This window comes from Thalassophryne amazonica, chromosome 16 (genome assembly GCF_902500255.1).
Source record: "Thalassophryne amazonica chromosome 16, fThaAma1.1, whole genome shotgun sequence".
Taxonomy (NCBI): domain Eukaryota; kingdom Metazoa; phylum Chordata; class Actinopteri; order Batrachoidiformes; family Batrachoididae; genus Thalassophryne; species Thalassophryne amazonica.
Window position 1 is genome coordinate 1,036,271 of NC_047118.1, and position 21,473 is coordinate 1,057,743.

Below are 21,473 nucleotides of genomic sequence, written 5' to 3' on the forward strand. Positions count from 1 at the left end.
CAGGAAGGGCATCCGGCGTAAAACCTGTGCAAATTCAACATGCAGATCCACCTTGGATTTGCTGTGGCGACCCCAAGTGCAAACAAGGGAGCAGCCGAAGGGACTTACAATAAAAGAATAAATGCTAATATTAAAATGTGGAAAAAGTGCACAACTATAATGCACATAAACTGAAATTAAAGAGCTGATAATACAGAAAAAGGTGCAATTTACAGAGCATCCAGATAGTATTCACAGCGCTTCAGTTTTTCCACATTTTTACAGCCTTTTCAAAATGGATGAAATTAATTTTTTCCTCCAAATTCTACACGCAACACCCCATAATGACCATGTCAAAAAAGTTTTTTTTTAGATTTTGGCAAATTTATTAAAAACTAAGAAACCCCATGTACGTAAGTATTCACAGCTTTTGCCGTGAAGCTCAAAATTGAGCTCAGGTGCCTCCTGTCTCCACTGATCATCCTTGAGATGTTTCTACAATTTAACTGGAGTCCACCTGAGGTAAATTTATTTATTTGACAAGATTTGGAAAGACACACACCTGTCTACATATAAGGTCCCACAATTGACAGTCAGAGCACAAACCAAGCATGAAGGAATTGACTGTAGACCTCAGAGAAACTTAGCAAGTAATGTTTACGAAAAACTGCTTGTCTTCATCTGGACAAACCTGCCATATTTTTCAAGTATAAGTTGTGCCTTTTGTTCGTGTTATCAGATCTTTAATTTGGGATTTTTCTGCATTGTGGACATTTTTTTCCTTTTATTATTGTAGTTTACATATTTCTTCTTCTTCTTCTTCTTCTTATTTAAAATGCACACATGTTTTTTCTGGAGTGTAAGTCACACCTGCCAAAATATGGCTCTTGGCGAGGAAAACAAATTACACTCAACAAAAATATGAACGCAACACTTTTGGTTTTGCTCCCATTTTGTATGAGATGAACTCAAAGATCTAAAACTTTTTCCACATACACAATATCACCATTTCCCTCAAATATTGTTCACAAACCAGTCTAAATCTGTGATAGTGAGCACTTCTCCTTTGCTGAGATAATCCATCCCACCTCACAGGTGTGCCATACCAAGATGCTGATTAGACACCATGATTAGTGCACAGGTGTGCCTTAGACTGCCCACAATAAAAGGCCACTCTGAAAGGTGTAGTTTTGTTTTATTGGGGGGGGATACCAGTCAGTATCTGGTGTGACCACCATTTGCCTCATGCAGCACATCTCCTTCGCATAGCGTTGATCAGGTTGTCAATTGTGGCCTGTGGAATGTTGGTCCACTCCTCTTCAATGGCTGTGCGAAGTTGCTGGATATTGGCAGGAACTGGTACACGCTGTCGTATACGCCGGTCCAGAGCATCCCAAACATGCTCAATGGGTGACATGTCCGGTGAGTATGCCGGCCATGCAAGAACTGGGACATTTTCAGCTTCCAAGAATTGTGTACAGATCCTTGCAACATGGGGCCGTGCATTATCCTGCTGCAACATGAGGTGATGTTCTTGGATGTATGGCACAACAATGGGCCTCAGCATCTCATCACGGTATCTCTGTGCATTCAAAAGGCCATCAATAAAATGCACCTGTGTTCTTCGTCCATAACAGACACCTGCCCATACCATAACCCCACCGCCACCATGGGCCACTCGATCCACAACACTGACATCAGAAAACCGCTCACCCACACGACCCCACACACGCTGTCTGCCATCTGCCCTGGACAGTGTGAACCGGGATTCATCCGTGAAGAGAACACCTCTCCAACGTGCCAAACGCCAGCGAATGTGAGCATTTGCCCACTCAAGTCGGTTACGACAACGAACTGGAGTCAGGTCGAGACCTCGATGAGGACGACGAGCATGCAGATGAGCTTCCCTGAGACGGTTTCTGACAGTTTGTGCAGAAATTCTTTGGTTATGCAAACCGATTGTTCAGCAGCTGTCCGAGTGGCTGGTCTCAGACGATCTTGGAGGTGAACATGCTGGATGTGGAGGTCCTGGGCTGGTGTGGTTACACGTGGTCTGCGGTTGTGAGGCTGGTTGGATGTACTGCCTAATTCTCTGAAACGCCTTTGGAGACGGCTTATGGTAGAGAAATGAACATTCAATACACGAGCAACAGCTCTGGTTGACATTCCTGCTGTCAGCATGCCAATTGCATGCTCCCTCAAATCTTGCGACATCTGTGGCATTGTGCTGTGTGATAAAACTGCACCTTTCAGAGTGGCCTTTTATTGTGGGCAGTCTAAGGCACACCTGTGCACTAATCATGGTGTCTAATCAGCATCTTGATATGGCACACCTGTGAGGTGGGATGGATTATCTCAGCAAAGGAGAAGTGCTCACTATCACAGATTTAGACTGGTTTGTGAACAATATTTGAGGGAAATGGTGATATTGTGTATGTGGAAAAAGTTTTAGATCTTTGAGTTCATCTCATACAAAATGGGAGCAAAACCAAAAGTGTTGCATTTATATTTTTGTTGAGTGTACATATGTAAGTCATCAGGCCCCCCAAACTAGCAATAAATAAATAAATAAATAAATAAAAAATAGCGACTTTGTGCAGCGGTTTTGATTATCTTTGATTGTGTACATTGTGTGTGTATTCATGCTGTACATCAGAAACCATTCATGCATCTCTCATCCTTTCATGTGGCACCATTCATCCTTCACCCTACCAAAGCCTGTGTGGCTCCACATCTGACAGTGATCTGGAGATCCCAGGCCAAGCCAAAAAAAATCCAAAGGTACAAGATCCCCCCCCTTGTTGTCACAGCAACATCCACCTTATATCATCTGCCGGTATGTCTTTGCTAATATTTATTTATGAAAGACTCAAACTAGTATTTTTTTTTTTTGTCGAAGCAAGAAAAAGTTAAATTTTTAAATTCTTCATTAAACCCTGTGATTTTCCATCTGATGCTATACAAATACATGCATCTGCACATTTATATGACTGCCAGGATGATTCTGAAGGGTATCCCTGTTTGATACACGAGCTCTTTGGGAAGCTGTGATTTCTGTGAGCTTTATGGGAAAAAAAATGGACAAGTTGGATCTCTGTGGAAACCGTTGCAAAATGTGCAATTTAACTTTTTAGCTCTGCTGTTTAAAGGCCATCCATCCAGCCAACCAGCCAGCTGTGCATCCAGTCTGCTTTTACTTCAAATTAACTGCTGTTTATAAGTTATTGTTATGAATTTTCTACCACACAAATGTGACCCATAGAGCCATAAACTAATAGAATGTAAATTTTAACTTACATCCACAATTTGTGTAACAAGGTGTGGAAATCAGGTCAAAATGTCAAATTGCACTAAAAAACGGAAATCAACAAATATAATGATCAGAATATGTCCAACTATCACAGATTGCTTATGTTTCTCATTTAGACAAACCCAGCTCCTTTATTACTGAGTGTCTACCAATACTGTAATTCTGAAGAAAAGTGTGTAATTTGGACATATTCTGAGTGTGTGGAATTGATGGACAACATATTTAAATCATGTAAATCCAAAAGACTTTTTTTTCACAGCAGTGAAGCCTGAATTTTTAATTCTCACATTTGTAGAAACTGTCTAAATGAAATAAACTGTAAAATTGTGTTCTCTGAACAATGATGTGCAACACTGGTCTGTTTTCTTCACAAACAAATAAGAACTTAAAAGACCACTTTGGGAATCCAAAAGAAATAAGATGCATTAATCTGTCTGATACAAACATCTCCTTATTTTTACAAATTGATGCAGAGTTTAAAAAAGTTCTAATTTCACATCAACATGTTAAAAATATTATTATGTTAATACCATTAATACCATCAACTATCAGACATACTTACTGTCATTTTAATGAGTGGCTTTAGGCTTTGCAATACAGGAAAAAATATTTATTTGAAAAATTTTATATCCAGTAAAATATTTGAAAAGCATCAACATTGGGTGCAGTATTGGCAGATACTCACTAATAAAAGCGTTGGATTGGATTTGGGGCAGAAATAAATATTCAGGACACTTCTGTGGACATAATGAAGAAAACAATTTACACGCGTATGCTGTGGACAGTTTCTAAAACTTAAAATCATGTTCTAAATCTCTTGTCTTTTTTCTTGCGGTGATTAAATTGGTATCATGAAACATTAATAATTTTTGCAATGTGCATGTTACTCGCTGATACACAGGCTGAACTCTTGGTACTTGTTGTGTCCTCATTTTAATGAATGCCTGTGGTTTGTGGGTGCACCCCGGTCTGCTTATTTCCCATGTCTGCCTTCTCTACCCACATGCGATTAACCAAAAGTGGCGGATTGACCCAGCGATGCCCATCAACACCTGCTATTCTATGTGGGAAACCAGTGAGGGACTGGAAAACTGCAGCTTAGGAAGCACCAACCACCACAGATTTTTTTTTTTTCAAAGTTGTACCAGTAAAGTGGTGCAGCGGGACGAGGCTCTAGTCATTCCCCATGTGAAATCTTTTGGTGCTTCCAGTTTTATGTACACTGGTGCAAAGCTTTTAAACAGTCTACTGAGTCAAATCAGAGTCCTTATTTAAAAACAGGGTTAAACACTTTATTTTGCAAGATGTCCCAATGAGGAAATAGGCAATTTATTTTTGTTTGGCCACAATGGAAACAAGCGCTTATCCTTTTTGTGTTACCCAGTACGTTTATGTATCCATGTTTACTTCATACATTTTTTATACTGTATTATTTTAGACATGTTTACATTTTATACAAATAAAAATCAATCAATCATTCAGGTTTGTTTGTAATCCTTAAAATCTCCATTACTGTCAAGATTGAACAGGATGTTTTCATTAAAAAAATGATCAAAGTTACACCATTTATTTTGACCAGAAAGTATAAATGATCAAAGGTTTTTCAAATTTCCAATCGTTCTTGAGTTAATCCCACCACACATCAGACTCCATCAGGATAAATAAACTAAAGCAAGTTTAAAGATGTTTTGTCCAAAGTCATTTTAATTTTATAAAACATATTAAAAAAATATTACAACATAATCATAATGTGTGCAGTTTCCCCTCCACCTTCTCTTTGGGGCACTTGGGAAAATATTGTATATGTACATTTCATGAATTATTGAATTATTTTTTTGGGCAGAATTGATTATCGAAAGAAAATCAACTTAAACATTTACTTCTTATAATTTATGACTTTATAAGTATTATTCTGCACAAAAGACATTTTCTAGTTTGAACGTCATCTAGCCAGTGTTGTATTTTCTGCATTAGATGTGCAGGTGGAGTGAAAAATGAGACTGGTGACCAAAAAAAAAACAAAAAAACAAAAACAAAGGTTGATTGTACTCAACAACAATTTTTTTTAAAACCTTTCATAAAATACTTAGTTTAACTGAGAACAGAAGGAATCGGGTTCTCCATAAAGGAGCAAAACAGACTTTTTTCCCATGTTTTTTTAGATAACAGACATGTAATGTAGGTTCCAGTCGAAATCAGTTAGCCCGGACTGATGGTTTAGGGGTTTTATTGATTTTTTTGCCGTTCTCAAACCAACGTAAGAGCTTGTAGCCACTTTCGACTGAAACTAAACTTTCTCTCCCCGTTTGAGCTCCATCACGTTTCTCCTTGCGTTTGCTCACCCTCCTCGTTTTTTACCTTGTGTCAAGTTACCTTCCGACACTGTCCTTTTCGATACACTTCCGGGTTGAAAGGAAGTACAAAATAAAAGCACAATAAAACATCTAATGGAAATAAACTTTACCCTTGGGTCATCACATGTAATGAAATATAAACTACAGTAACTTTATAACTGTCTCTGTCTCTCTGTACCTTCTTCATCCTGAATCATTTCTATGGATTATTATTTAATTCAGTCATCCATATAGACACAAAAACACATTATTTCTAACTTGCTTTTTGTAACCCTTTTCCTCCTCTATTGACTTTATATACTGTGTGTGTATATATATATATACATATACAGTATGTATGTATTGCATAAATCATTTTCTATATCTTTGTTTTTTCTTCCTTCATGATCTAATTCATCCTCAGGCCTGTCAGAACGGCAACTCCCAGCATCTGGAGCACCTCCTCTTTTATGGAGCAGACTCCTCCTCCCAGAACGCCTCCGGAAACACTGCCTTGCACGTTTGTGCTTTATACAACAAGGTAGATACACAGATACACAGGTCCATAAGTATCTGGACAGTCAACTTCATTAACATCAATTATTAAGGAACACCAACTATATTATACAGTATGGTACTGTATGATACTGTGTGATACTGTGTGATACTGTATGGTACTGTATGGTACTGTATGATACTGTGTGATACTGTGTGATACTGTATGGTACTGTATGGTACTGTATGATACTGTGTGATACTGTATGATACTGTGTGATACTGTGTGATACTGTGTGATACTGTATGGTACTGTATGGTACTGTATGATACTGTGTGATACTGTGTGATACTGTGTGATACTGTATGGTACTGTGTGATACTGTATGGTACTGTATGATACTGTGTGATACTGTGTGATACTGTATGGTACAGTATGATACTGTGTGATACTGTATGGTACTGTGTGATACTGTATGGTACAGTATGATACTGTGTGATACTGTGTGATACTGTGTGATACTGTATGGTACTGTGTGATACTGTATGGTACTGTATGATACTGTGTGATACTGTGTGATACTGTATGGTACTGTATGGTACAGTATGATACTGTGTGATACTGTGTGATACTGTATGGTACTGTGTGATACTGTATGGTACTGTATGATACTGTGTGATACTGTGTGATACTGTATGGTACAGTATGATACTGTGTGATACTGTGTGATACTGTATGGTACTGTGTGATACTGTATGGTACAGTATGATACTGTGTGATACTGTATGGTACTGTGTGATACTGTATGGTACAGTATGATACTGTGTGATACTGTATGGTACTGTGTGGTACTGTATGGTACAGTATGGTACTGTATGGTACTGTGTGGTACTGTATGGTACAGTATGATACTGTGTGATACTGTGTGATACTGTATGGTACTGTATGGTACTGTATGGTACTGTGTGGTACTGTATGGTACAGTATGATACTGTGTGATACTGTATGGTACTGTGTGATACTGTATGGTACAGTATGATACTGTATGGTACTGTGTGGTACTGTATGGTACAGTATGATACTGTATGGTACAGTATGGTACTGTGTGATACTGTATGGTACTGTGTGATACTGTATGATACTGTGTGATACTGTATGGTACTGTATGATACTGTATGGTACAGTATGGTACTGTGTGATACTGTATGGTACTGTGTGATACTGTATGGTACAGTATGATACTGTATGGTACTGTATGATACTGTGTGATACTGTATGGTACAGTATGATACTGTATGGTACAGTATGATACTGTATGGTACTGTGTGGTACTGTATGGTACAGTATGATACTGTATGGTACAGTATGATACTGTATGGTACTGTGTGGTACTGTATGGTACAGTATGATACTGTATGGTACAGTATGATACTGTGTGATACTGTATGGTACTGTGTGATACTGTATGGTACTGTGTGATACTGTATGATAGTGTGTGATACTGTATGGTACTGTATGATACTGTATGGTACAGTATGGTACTGTGTGATACTGTATGGTACTGTGTGATACTGTGTGATACTGTATGATACTGTGTGATACTGTATGGTACTGTGTGATACTGTATGGTACAGTATGATACTGTATGATACTGTGTGATACTGTATGGTACTGTATGATACTGTATGGTACAGTATGGTACTGTGTGATACTGTATGGTACTGTGTGATACTGTATGGTACAGTATGATACTGTGTGATACTGTATGGTACTGTGTGATACTGTATGGTACTGTATGATACTGTGTGATACTGTATGGTACTGTGTGATACTGTATGGTACAGTATGATACTGTGTGATACTGTATGGTACTGTGTGATACTGTATGGTACTGTATGATACTGTATGGTACAGTATGGTACTGTGTGATACTGTATGGTACTGTGTGATACTGTATGGTACAGTATGATACTGTGTGATACTGTATGGTACTGTGTGATACTGTATGGTACAGTATGATACTGTATTTTACTGTATGGTACAGTATGATACTGTATGGTACAGTATCATACTGTGTGATACTGTATGGTACTGTGTGATACTGTATGGTACAGTATGATACTGTATGATACTGTGTGATACTGTATGGTACTGTATGATACTGTATGGTACAGTATGATACTGTGTGATACTGTATGGTACTGTATCATACTGTATGGTACAGTACCATACAGTATCACACAGTATCATACAGTATCACACAGTATCACACAGTACCATACCATACCATATCATCATACTGTATGGTACAGTATGATACTGTGTGATACTGTATGGTACTGTGTGATACTGTATGGTACAGTATGATACTGTATGATACTGTGTGATACTGTATGGTACTGTATGATACTGTATGGTACAGTATGGTACTGTGTGATACTGTATGGTACTGTGTGATACTGTGTGATACTGTATGATACTGTGTGATACTGTATGGTACTGTGTGATACTGTATGGTACAGTATGATACTGTATGATACTGTGTGATACTGTATGGTACTGTATGATACTGTATGGTACAGTATGGTACTGTGTGATACTGTATGGTACTGTGTGATACTGTATGGTACAGTATGATACTGTATTGTACTGTATGGTACTGTATGATACTGTATGGTATTGTATGATACTGTATGATACTGTATGGTACTGTGTGATACTGTGTGATACTGTATGGTACTGTATGGCACTGTGTGATACTGTATTGTACTGTATGGTACTGTATGATACTGTATGGTACTGTGTGATACTGTATTGTACTGTATGGTACTGTATGATACTGTATGGTATTGTATGATACTGTATGATACTGTATGGCACTGTGTGATACTGTATTGTACTGTATGATACTGTATGGTACTGTATGATACTGTGTGATACTGTGTGATACTGTGTGATACTGTATTGTACTGTATGATACTGTATGGTACTGTATGATACTGTGTGATACTGTATGATACTGTGTGATACTGTATTGTACTGTATGATACTGTATGGTACTGTGTGATACTGTATGGTAAATCTGTCATTTTCAAAAAGTAAGTGATTGTACTAAACGATGATGACACTAAAAAGACAAAACAAACAACAAGAAACAGCATTTAAATATAGACACAAATTGCACATGATCGTTTCCTGATGTTTTTAATTGAGTAACATCAAATAATTATTTTATTTCCACACATTCTGCTCATGTACAGTCGACATTTATACTGACATTTATGTAAATCCAACAGACTTTTGTCAGTGTAGTGAGGGAAGCCACCAAGATTTATTTATTTCACCAAGTTTGACTGAAATTGGATCCATCCATCTATCCATTTTCTTCCGCTTTTTCTGGAGTCGGGTCACGGGGGCAGCAGCTCAAGCAAAGCCGCCCAGACCTCCTGATCCACACACACCTCCCCCAGCTCCTCCGGGGAACCCTGAGGGTTTCCCAAGCCAGCCGAGAGACATAGTCCCTCCAGCGTGTCCTGGGTCTTCCCCGGGGCCTCGTCCCAATGGGACGTGCCCGGGAACACCTCTTCAGCAAGGCGTCCAGGGGCATCCGGAAAAGATGCCCGAGCCACCTCAGCTGGCTCCTTTCGATGTGGAGGAGCAGCGGCTCGACTCCGAGCTCCTCCCGAGTGACCGAGCTCCTCACCCTATCTCTAAGGGAGTGCCCAGCCACCCTGCAGAGGAAACTCATCTCGGCCGCTAGTACTCGCGATCTTGTTGTTTGGGTCATGAGCCAAATCTCATGACCATAGGTGAAGGTCGGAATGTAGATCGATCAGTAAATCAAGAGCTTTGCCCCCCTACTCAGCTCTCTCTTCACCACGACGGTCCGATACAGCGACCGCATCACTGCAGATGCTGCACTGATCTGTCTATCGATCTCACGCTCCATCCGTCCCTCACTTCAATCAATCAATCAATTTTTTTTTATATAGCGCCAAATCACAACAAACAGTTGCCCCAAGGCGCTTTATATTGTAAGGCAAGGCCATACAATAATTATGTAAAACCCCAACGGTCAAAACGACCCCCTGTGAGCAAGCACTTGGCGACAGTGGGAAGGAAAAACTACCTTTTAACAGGAAGAAACCTCCAGCAGAACCAGGCTCAGGGAGGGGCAGTCTTCTGCTGGGACTGGTTGGGGCTGAGGGAGAGAACCAGGAAAAAGACATGCTGTGGAGGGGAGCAGAGATCGATCACTAATGATTAAATGCAGAGTGGTGCATACAGAGCAAAAAGAGAAAGAAACAGTGCATCATGGGAACCCCCCAGCAGTCTACGTCTATAGCAGCATAACTAAGGGATGGTTCAGGGTCACCTGATCCAGCCCTAACTATAAGCTTTAGCAAAAAGGAAAGTTTTAAGCCTAATCTTAAAAGTAGAGAGGGTGTCTGTCTCCCTGATCTGAATTGGGAGCTGGTTCCACAGGAGAGGAGCCTGAAAGCTGAAGGCTCTGCCTCCCATTCTACTCTTACAAACCCTAGGAACTACAAGTAAGCCTGCAGTCTGAGAGCGAAGCGCTCTATTGGGGTGATATGGTACTACGAGGTCCCTAAGATAAGATGGGACCTGATTATTCAAAACCTTATAAGTAAGAAGAAGAATTTTAAATTCTATTCTAGAATTAACAGGAAGCCAATGAAGAGAGGCCAATATGGGTGAGATATGCTCTCTCCTTCTAGTCCCCGTCAGTACTCTAGCTGCAGCATTTTGAATTAACTGAAGGCTTTTTAGGGAACTTTTAGGACAACCTGATAATAATGAATTACAATAGTCCAGCCTAGAGGAAATAAATGCATGAATTAGTTTTTCAGCATCACTCTGAGACAGGACTTTTCTAATTTTAGAGATATTGCGTAAATGCAAAAAAAACAGTCCTACATATTTGTTTAATATGCGCTTTGAATGACATATCCTGATCAAAAATGACTCCAAGATTTCTCACAGTATTACTAGAGGTCAGGGTAATGCCATCCAGAGTAAGGATCTGGTTAGACACCATGTTTCTAAGATTTGTGGGGCCAAGTACAATAACTTCAGTTTTATCTGAGTTTAAAAGCAGGAAATTAGAGGTCATCCATGTCTTTATGTCTGTAAGACAATCCTGCAGTTTAGCTAATTGGTGTGTGTCCTCTGGCTTCATGGATAGATAAAGCTGGGTATCATCTGCGTAACAATGAAAATTTAAGCAATACCGTCTAATAATACTGCCTAAGGGAAGCATGTATAAAGTGAATAAAATTGGTCCTAGCACAGAACCTTGTGGAACTCCATAATTAACTTTAGTCTGTGAAGAAGATTCCCCATTTACATGAACAAATTGTAATCTATTAGACAAATATGATTCAAACCACAGCAGCACAGTGCCTTTAATACCTATGGCATGCTCTAATCTCTGTAATAAAATTTTATGGTCAACAGTATCAAAAGCAGCACGGAGGTCTAACAAAACAAGCACAGAGATGAGTCCACTGTCTGAGGCCATAAGAAGATCATTTGCAACCTTCACTAATGCTGTTTCTGTACTATGATGAATTCTAAAACCTGACCGAAACTCTTCAAATAGACCATTCCTCTGCAGATGATCAGTTAGCTGTTTTACAACTACCCTTTCAAGAATTTTTGAGAGAAAAGGAAGGTTGGAGATTGGCCTATAATTAGCTAAGATAGCTGGGTCAAGTGATGGCTTTTTAAGTAATGGTTTAATTACTGCCACCTTAAAAGCCTGTGGTACATAGTAATTAATTTCTCTAATAGTTAAAATTTTGTTAGCAAAGAAAGTCATGAAGTCATTACTAGTTAAAGTTAATGGAATACTCAGCTCAATAGAGCTCTGACTCTTTGTCAGCCTGGCTACAGTGCTGAAAAGAAACCTGGGGTTGTTCTTATTTTCTTCAATTAGTGATGAGTAGAAAGATGTCCTAGCTTTACGGAGGGCTTTTTTATAGAGCAACAGACTCTTTTTCCAGGCTAAGTGAAGATCTTCTAAATTAGTGAGACGCCATTTCCTCTCCAATTTATGGGTTATCTGCTTTAAGCTACAAGTTTGTGAGTTATACCACGGAGTCAGGCACTTCTGATTTAAAGCTCTCTTTTTCAGAGGAGCTACAGCATCCAAAGTTGTCTTCAATGAGGATGTAAAACTATTGACGAGATACTCTATCTCACTTACAGAGTTTAGGTAGCTACTCTGCACTGTGTTGGTATATGGCATTAGAGAACATAAGGAAGGAATCATATCCTTAAACCTAGTTACAGCGCTTTCTGAAAGACTTCTAGTGTAATGAAACTTATTCCCCACTGCTGGGTAGTCCATCAGAGTAAATGTAAATGTTACTAAGAAATGATCAGACAGAAGGGAGTTTTCAGGGAATACTGTTAAGTCCTCTATTTCCATACCATAAGTCAGAACAAGATCTAAGATATGATTAAAGTGGTGGGTGGACTCATTTACATTTTGAGCAAAGCCAATAGAGTCTAATAACAGATTAAATGCAGTGTTGAGGCTGTCATTCTCAGCATCAGTGTGGATGTTAAAATCGCCCACTATAATTCTCTTATCTGAGCTAAGCACTAAGTCAGACAAAAGGTCTGAAAATTCACAGAGAAACTCACAGTAACGACCAGGTGGACGATAGATAATAACAAATAAAACTGGTTTTTGGGACTTCCAATTTGGATGGACAAGACTAAGAGTCAAGCTCTCAAATGAATTAAAGCTCTGTCTGGGTTTTTGATTAATTAATAAGCTGGAATGGAAGATTGCTGCTAATCCTCCGCCCCGGCCCGTGCTACGAGCATTCTGGCAGTTAGTGTGACTCGGGGGTGTTGACTCATTTAAACTAACATATTCATCCTGCTGTAACCAGGTTTCTGAAAGGCAGAATAAATCAATATGTTGATCAATTATTATATCATTTACCAACAGGGACTTAGAAGAGAGAGACCTAATGTTTAATAGACCACATTTAACTGTTTTAGTCTGTGGTGCAGTTGAAGGTGCTATATTATTTTTTCTTTTTGAATTTTTATGCTTAAATAGATTTTTTCTGGTTATTGGTGGTCTGGGAGCAGGCACCGTCTCTACGGGGATGGGGTCATGAGGGGATGGCAGGGGGAGAGAAGCTGCAGAGAGGTGTGTAAGACTACAACTCTGCTTCCTGGTCCCAACCCTGGATAGTCACGGTTTGGAGGATTTAAGAAAATTGGCCAGATTTCTAGAAATGAGAGCTGCTCCATCCAAAGTGGGATGGATGCTGTCTCTCCTAACAAGACCAGGTTTTCCCCAGAAGCTTTGCCAATTATCTATGAAGCCCACCTCATTTTTTGGACACCACTCAGACAGCCAGCAATTCAAGGAGAACATGCGGCTAAACATGTCACTCCCGGTCCGATTGGGGAGGGGCCCAGAGAAAACTACAGAGTCCAACATTGTTTTTGCAAAGTTACACACCGATTTAATGTTAATTTTAGTGACCTCCGATTGGCGTAACCGGGTGTCATTACTGCCGACGTGAATTACAATCTTACCAAATTTACGTTTAGCCTTAGCCAGCAGTTTCAAATTTCCTTCAATGTCGCCTGCTCTGGCCCCCGGAAGACAATTGACTATGGTTGTTGGTGTCGCTAACTTCACATTTCTCAAAACAGAGTCGCCAATAACCAGAGTTTGATCCTCGGCGGGTGTGTCGTCGAGTGGGGAAAAACGGTTAGAAATGTGAACGGGTTGGCGGTGTACATGGGGCTTCTGTTTAGAACTACGCTTCCTCCTCACAGTCACCCAGTCGGCCTGCTTTCCCGGCTGCTCGGGATCTGCCAGAGGGAAATTAACGGCGGCTAAGCTACCTTGGTCCACACCGACTACAGGGGCCTGGCTAGCTGTAGAATTTTCCACGGTGCGGAGCCGAGTCTCCAATTCGCCCAGCCTGGCCTCCAAAGCTATGAATAAGCTACACTTATTACAAGTACCGTTACTGCTAAAGGAGGCCGAGGAATAACTAAACATTTCACACCCAGAGCAGAAAAGTGCGGGAGAGACAGGAGAAGCTGCCATGCTAAATCGGCTAAGAGCTAGTAGCTGCGCTAAGCTAGCAGATGTCTAAAAACACGCAAAGTGAATAATGTGTAAATAATTTAGAGGTGATTCAGCAGAAGGAGTGCTTTAGTTAAGGCACGTGAAGATTACACTGGGAAACAAATCGTAATCTAGATAACTAGATCAATCAATCAATCAATTTTTTTATATAGCGCCAAATCACAACAAACAGTTGCCCCAAGGCGCTTCATATTGTAAGGCAAGGCCATACAATAATTATGTAAAACCCCAACGGTCAAAACGACCCCCTGTGAGCAAGCACTTGGCTACAGTGGGAAGGAAAAACTCCCTTTTAACAGGAAGAAACCTCCAGCAGAACCAGGGTCAGGGAGGGGCAGTCTTCTGCTGGGACTGGTTGGGGCTGAGGGAGAGAACCAGGAAAAAGACATGCTGTGGAGGGGAGCAGAGATCGATCACTAATGATTAAATGCAGAGTTGTGCATACAGAGCAAAAAGAGAAAGAAACAGTGCATCATGGGAACCCCCCAGCAGTCTACGTCTATAGCAGCATAACTAAGGGATGGTTCAGGGTCACCTGATCCAGCCCTAACTATAAGCTTTAGCAAAAAGGAAAGTTTTAAGCCTAATCTTAAAAGTAGAGAGGGTGTCTGTCTCCCTGATCTGAATTGGGAGCTGGTTCCACAGGAGAGGAGCCTGAAAGCTGAAGGCTCTGCCTCCCATTCTACTCTTACAAACCCTAGGAACTACAAGTAAGCCTGCAGTCTGAGAGCGAAGTGCTCTATTGGGGTGATATGGTACTACGAGGTCCCTAAGATAAGATGGGACCTGATTATTCAAAACCTTATAAGTAAGAAGAAGAATTTTAAATTCTATTCTAGAATTAACAGGAAGCCAATGAAGAGAGGCCAATATGGGTGAGATATGCTCTCTCCTTCTAGTCCCCGTCAGTACTCTAGCTGCAGCATTTTGAATTAACTGAAGGCTTTTTAGGGAACTTTTAGGACAACCTGATAATAATGAATTACAATAGTCCAGCCTAGAGGAAATAAATGCATGAATTAGTTTTTCAGCATCACTCTGAGACAAGACCTTTCTGATTTTAGAGATATTGCGTAAATGCAAAAAAGCAGTCCTACATATTTGTTTAATATGCGCTTTGAATGACATATCCTGATCAAAAATGACTCCAAGATTTCTCACAGTATTACTAGAGGTCAGGGTAATGCCATCCAGAGTAAGGATCTGGTTAGACACCATGTTTCTAAGATTTGTGGGGCCAAGTACAATAACTTCAGTTTTATCTGAGTTTAAAAGCAGGAAATTAGAGGTCATCCATGTCTTTATGTCTGTAAGACAATCCTGCAGTTTAGCTAATTGGTGTGTGTCCTCTGGCTTCATGGATAGATAAAGCTGGGTATCATCTGCATAACAATGAAAATTTAAGCAATACCGTCTAATAATACTGCCTAAGGGAAGCATGTATAAAGTGAATAAAATTGGTCCTAGCACAGAACCTTGTGGAACTCCATAATTAACCTTAGTCTGTGAAGAAGATTCCCCATTTACATGAACAAATTGTAATCTATTAGATAAATATGATTCAAACCACCGCAGCGCAGTGCCTTTAATACCTATGGCATGCTCTAATCTCTGTAATAAAATTTTATGGTCAACAGTATCAAAAGCAGCACTGAGGTCTAACAGAACAAGCACAGAGATGAGTCCACTGTCCGAGGCCATAAGAAGATCATTTGTAACCTTCACTAATGCTGTTTCTGTACTATGATGAATTCTAAAACCTGACTGAAACTCTTCAAATAGACCATTCCTCTGCAGATGATCAGTTAGCTGTTTTACAACTACCCTTTCAAGAATTTTTGAGAGAAAAAGAAGGTTGGAGATTGGCCTATAATTATCTAAGATAGCTGGGTCAAGTGATGGCTTTTTAAGTAATGGTTTAATTACTGCCACCTTAAAAGCCTGTGGTACATAGCCAACTAACAAAGATAGATTGATCATATTTAAGATCGAAGCATTAAATAATGGTAGGACTTCCTTGAGCAGCCTGGTAGGAATGGGGTCTAATAAACATGTTGATGGTTTGGATGAAGTAACTAATGAAAATAACTCAGACAGAACAATCGGAGAGAAAGAGTCTAACCAAATACCGGCATCACTGAAAGCAGCCAAAGATAACGATACGTCTTTGGGATGGTTATGAGTAATTTTTTCTCTAATAGTTAAAATTTTGTTAGCAAAGAAAGTCATGAAGTCATTACTAGTTAAAGTTAATGGAATACTCAGCTCAATAGAGCTCTGACTCTTTGTCAGCCTGGCTACAGTGCTGAAAAGAAACCTGGGGTTGTTCTTATTTTCTTCAATTAGTGATGAGTAGAAAGATGTCCTAGCTTTACGGAGGGCTTTTTTATAGAGCAACAGACTCTTTTTCCAGGCTAAGTGAAGATCTTCTAAATTAGTGAGACGCCATTTCCTCTCCAACTTACGGGTTATCTGCTTTAAGCTACGAGTTTGTGAGTTATACCACGGAGTCAGGCACTTCTGATTTAAAGCTCTCTTTTTTAGAGGAGCTACAGCATCCAAAGTTGTCTTCAATGAGGATGTAAAACTATTGACGAGATACTCTATCTCACTTACAGAGTTTAGGTAGCTACTCTGCACTGTGTTGGTATATGGCATTAGAGAACATAAAGAAGGAATCATATCCTTAAACCTAGTTACAGCGCTTTCTGAAAGACTTCTAGTGTAATGAAACTTATTCCCCACTGCTGGGTAGTCCATCAGAGTAAATGTAAATGTTATTAAGAAATGATCAGACAGAAGGGAGTTTTCAGGGAATACTGTTAAGTCTTCAATTTCCATACCATAAGTCAGAACAAGATCTAAGATATGATTAAAGTGGTGGGTGGACTCATTTACTTTTTGAGCAAAGCCGATAGAGTCTAATAATAGATTAAATGCAGTGTTGAGGCTGTCATTCTCAGCATCTGTGTGGATGTTAAAATCGCCCACTATAATTATCTTATCTGAGCTAAGCACTAAGTCAGACAAAAGGTCTGAAAATTCACAGAGAAACTCACAGTAACGACCAGGTGGACGATAGATAATAACAAATAAAACTGGTTTTTGGGACTTCCAATTTGGATGGACAAGACTAAGAGTCAAGCTTTCAAATGAATTAAAGCTCTGTCTGGGTTTTTGATTAATTAATAAGCTGGAATGGAAGATTGCTGCTAATCCTCCGCCCCGGCCCGTGCTACGAGCATTCTGACAGTTAGTGTGACTCGGGGGTGTTGACTCATTTAAACTAACATATTCATCCTGCTGTAACCAGGTTTCTGTAAGGCAGAATAAATCAATATGTTGATCAATTATTATATCATTTACCAACAGGGACTTAGAAGAGAGAGACCTAATGTTTAATAGACCACATTTAACTGTTTTAGTCTGTGGTGCAGTTGAAGGTGCTATATTATTTTTTCTTTTTGAATTTTTATGCTTAAATAGATTTTTGCTGGTTATTGGTAGTCTGGGAGCAGGCACCGTCTCTACGGGGATGGGGTAATGAGGGGATGGCAGGGGGAGAGAAGCTGCAGAGAGGTGTGTAAGACTACAACTCTGCTTCCTGGTCCCAACCCTGGATAGTCACGGTTTGGAGGATTTAAGAAAATTGGCCAGATTTCTAGAAATGAGAGCTGCTCCATCCAAAGTGGGATGGATGCCGTCTCTCCTAACAAGACCAGGTTTTCCCCAGAAGCTTTGCCAATTATCTATGAAGCCCACCTCATTTTTTGGACACCACTCAGACAGCCAGCAATTCAAGGAGAACATGCGGCTAAACATGTCACTCCCGGTCTGATTGGGGAGGGGCCCAGAGAAAACTACAGAGTCCGACATTGTTTTTGCAAACTTACACACCGATTTAATGTTAATTTTAGTGACCTCCGATTGGCGTAACTGGGTGTCATTACTGCCGACGTGAATTACAATCTTACCAAATTTACGCTTAGCCTTAGCCAGCAGTTTCAAATTTCCTTCAATGTCGCCTGCTCTGGCCCCCGGAAGACAATTGACTATGGTTGCTGGTGTCGCTAACTTCACATTTCGCAAAACAGAGTCGCCAATAACCAGAGTTTGATCCTCGGCGGGTGTGTCGCCGAGTGGGGAAAAACGGTTAGAGATGTGAACGGGTTGGCGGTGTACACGGGGCTTCTGTTTAGGGCTACGCTTCCTCCTCACAGTCACCCAGTCGGCCGGCTTTCCCGGCTGCTCGGGATCTGCCAGAGGGAAATTAACGGCGGCTAAGCTACCTTGGTCCGCATCGACTACAGGGGCCTGGCTAGCTGTAGAATTTTCCACGGTGCGGAGCCGAGTCTCCAATTCGCCCAGCCTGGCCTCCAAAGCCACGAATAAGCTACACTTATTACAAGTACCATTACTGCTAAAGGAGGCCGAGGAATAACTAAACATTTCACACCCAGAGCAGAAACGTGCGGGAGAGACAGGAGAAGCCGCCGTGCTAAATCGGCTAAGAGCTAGTAGCTACGCTAAGCTAGCGGATTCCTAAAAACACGCAAAGTGAATAATGTGTAAATAATTTAGAGGTGATTCAGCAGAAGGAGTGCTTTAGTTAAGGCACGTAAAGATTATACTGGGAAACAAATCGTAATCTAGATAACTAGATCAATCTAACTGCGCAGATTAAACAGCTAACAGATACAGAAAAACACCGCTGTGCTCCGGAACAGGAAGTGATACAATACCGCAGTGAGAGCCAACCACCAGTTGTGAACAAGACCCCGAGATACTTAAACTCCTCCACTTGAGGCAAGGACACTCCACCAACCTGAAGAGGGCAAGGTACCTTTTTTCAGTCGAGTACCATGGCCTCGGATTTAGAGGTGCTGATTTTCATCCCGGATGCTTCACACTCGGCTGCAAACCGCCCCAGTGCACGCTGAAGGTCCTGGTTTGATGAAGCCAACAGAACCACATCGTCCGCAAACAGCAGAGATGAAATTCCGTTGTTCCCAAACCAGACCCCCTCTACACCCTGGCTGCACCTCGAAATTCTGTCCATAAAAGTAATGAACAGAACCGGTGACAAAGGGCAGCCCTGGCGGAGGCCAACGTGCACTGGAAACAGGTTTGACTTATTACCGGCAATGTGAACCAAGCTCCTGCTGCGGTCGTACAGGGACTGGATAGCACTTAGCAAAGGACCCCGGCCCACGTACTCCCGGAGCACCCCCCCACAGGGTGCCCTGAAGGACACGGTCGAACGCCTTCTCCAGATCCACAAAACACATGTGGACTGGTTGATCAAAACTCTTAAAACTATTTTGTAGGCAGACAGACAGACAGATGGGTCAGGAACATCTCCCCTGCATGCTTGACCGTGTGCAGATGACATCAGAGCTGAGTTTCTCACTGGAGCTACGGCGCACCACTGCAGGTCATAACATCAGCGCTGCATCGGGATGGTGATGCTGTGTGGCTGAGATTCAGATTCAGTGGCAGAGCAGTTACTTTAAAATCCTAAATAATTTGAAAATAACCTGAAGCAACATGTTTCTCAGTGAGAAGAAGATCAGTGTTGTTTATACTGAGTGAGAAGCCAACGGCCAACAACAAGGCGGTCAGTGGAGGGTGCGCACGCGAGCTGATGGTTCACTACACCTCAACAACGTGGCTGTTACAACATATTTATACTAAACTAACACTGTTTCTTGCAGGAAAGCTGTGCACGAATTCTGCTCTACAGGGGAGCAAATAAAGACACCAAGAATAACAGTGGGCAGACCCCATTCCAGGTAAGGAGCACCTCCCACCTCGCGCCTCACGCCTCATGGCTAATTACACGTGTTGGGTGTCTGTGGGGTCCAGAAAGACAGCAGAAAGCACCAGGACCTCATTTCACTCTAAAGCATTCGTGCCTTGTGATGCACGCAGAGGTCCCCAGGGTCGTGTTGTGTGTGACCCCTTTTATCTGGATATGTTAACTTTCTGCAAAAGAATGCAGCTGAGGCAGTGTGTTTTCTATGTACGTGAGTGTGTGTGTGCGTATGTACATGCACAAACATCATGCAACTGAAGTGTGCCACTTCATGTGCAGAAGGAATATGATACCCGGAACAGCATTATTTATTTATTCGTTAATCAATTTATTCTACAGGTGGCTGTAATGTCTGGTCACTTTGAGCTTGGAGAAATTATCAAAAATCACCGGGATACAGATGTGGGTAAGTACTTCAGGTCTTTGTATTATTATTCTTAATTAGTTTGTCAGTCACCCACATTATTTGCCAAGTCCACATGGGCTTAGTGGACATAAAACATAATAAACATTAAACATAATACTGTACATCACATTTCATATTGCGTGTTATTTTGGAGACGTGAATGAGGTTTACCCTTTCCCTGTTTTCTGAAATTTAGCAAACAAAACAACATATTCTCCATCAAAACATGGAATGTGCAAAAAGTTGTGGAAATGTGAGATGCATTCCATTAATCCAACTTGGCTTTTACAGCAGGACTGTGTTTTAACCCTCTGAGGTTGATGGATGCGTTGGAGTGTCCGTCTCATGTTTCTGTTAATAAATCAGTAATGGAACATCACAGAGTCATTTTGACCACTTCCTGAAATGGCAGCGTACCACCTCTAGTTTCAATCCCTGTTGTAGATGATCTTTGCCTTACAACCAATCAAAGAGCTTGGAGAAAGTCACATGGGCCTCTATCTCTCTCTCTCTCTCTCTCTCTCTCTCTCTCTCTCTCTCTCTCTCTCTCTCTCTCTATCTCTCTCTCTCTCTCTCTCGCTCTCTCTCTCTCTCTCTCTCTCGCTCTCTCTCTCTCTCTCTCTCTCTCTCTCTCCCCCTCTCTCACTGTCTGTCTGTCTCTCTTGCTCTCTCCGTTTCTCTGCTGTTTCAACAGGCTCATTCAGGGTGAACCATCACTCTGTTCAGGAGTCAGATTAATTCATACTGCCAATAAACCACTGTAGATGCTAGAAGAACAGCCCTGACTTTTTAATCAGTCCTACAGACATTAGCATACTGTGATTAAAAAACGTGGAAAGGCTATTTCCTTTTTCTATGATCTACAAGCCCCCATGAATGCAGTAAAAAAGCATTTTTTGATAGACTTTCCATTTGTTATCCAATGACAAATATTTATGGATATTTCTGCATTGAGTAAAGACAGAAAACATCTAGATGATAC

At 40.8% G+C, this 21,473-nt stretch overlaps 1 protein-coding gene across 1 annotated transcript in view; it reads left to right on the top strand.

The window, feature by feature from the left end:
- Positions 1-21,473, top strand: part of shank1 (SH3 and multiple ankyrin repeat domains 1) — a 276,665-nt gene that overhangs the window by 114,079 nt on the left and 141,113 nt on the right. The window contains exons 8-10 of the mRNA XM_034189594.1: positions 6,047-6,163; positions 19,985-20,062; positions 20,425-20,491. Of these exons, the coding sequence (XP_034045485.1) occupies positions 6,047-6,163; positions 19,985-20,062; positions 20,425-20,491 (262 nt within the window). The remainder of the gene's footprint in view (positions 1-6,046; positions 6,164-19,984; positions 20,063-20,424; positions 20,492-21,473) is intronic.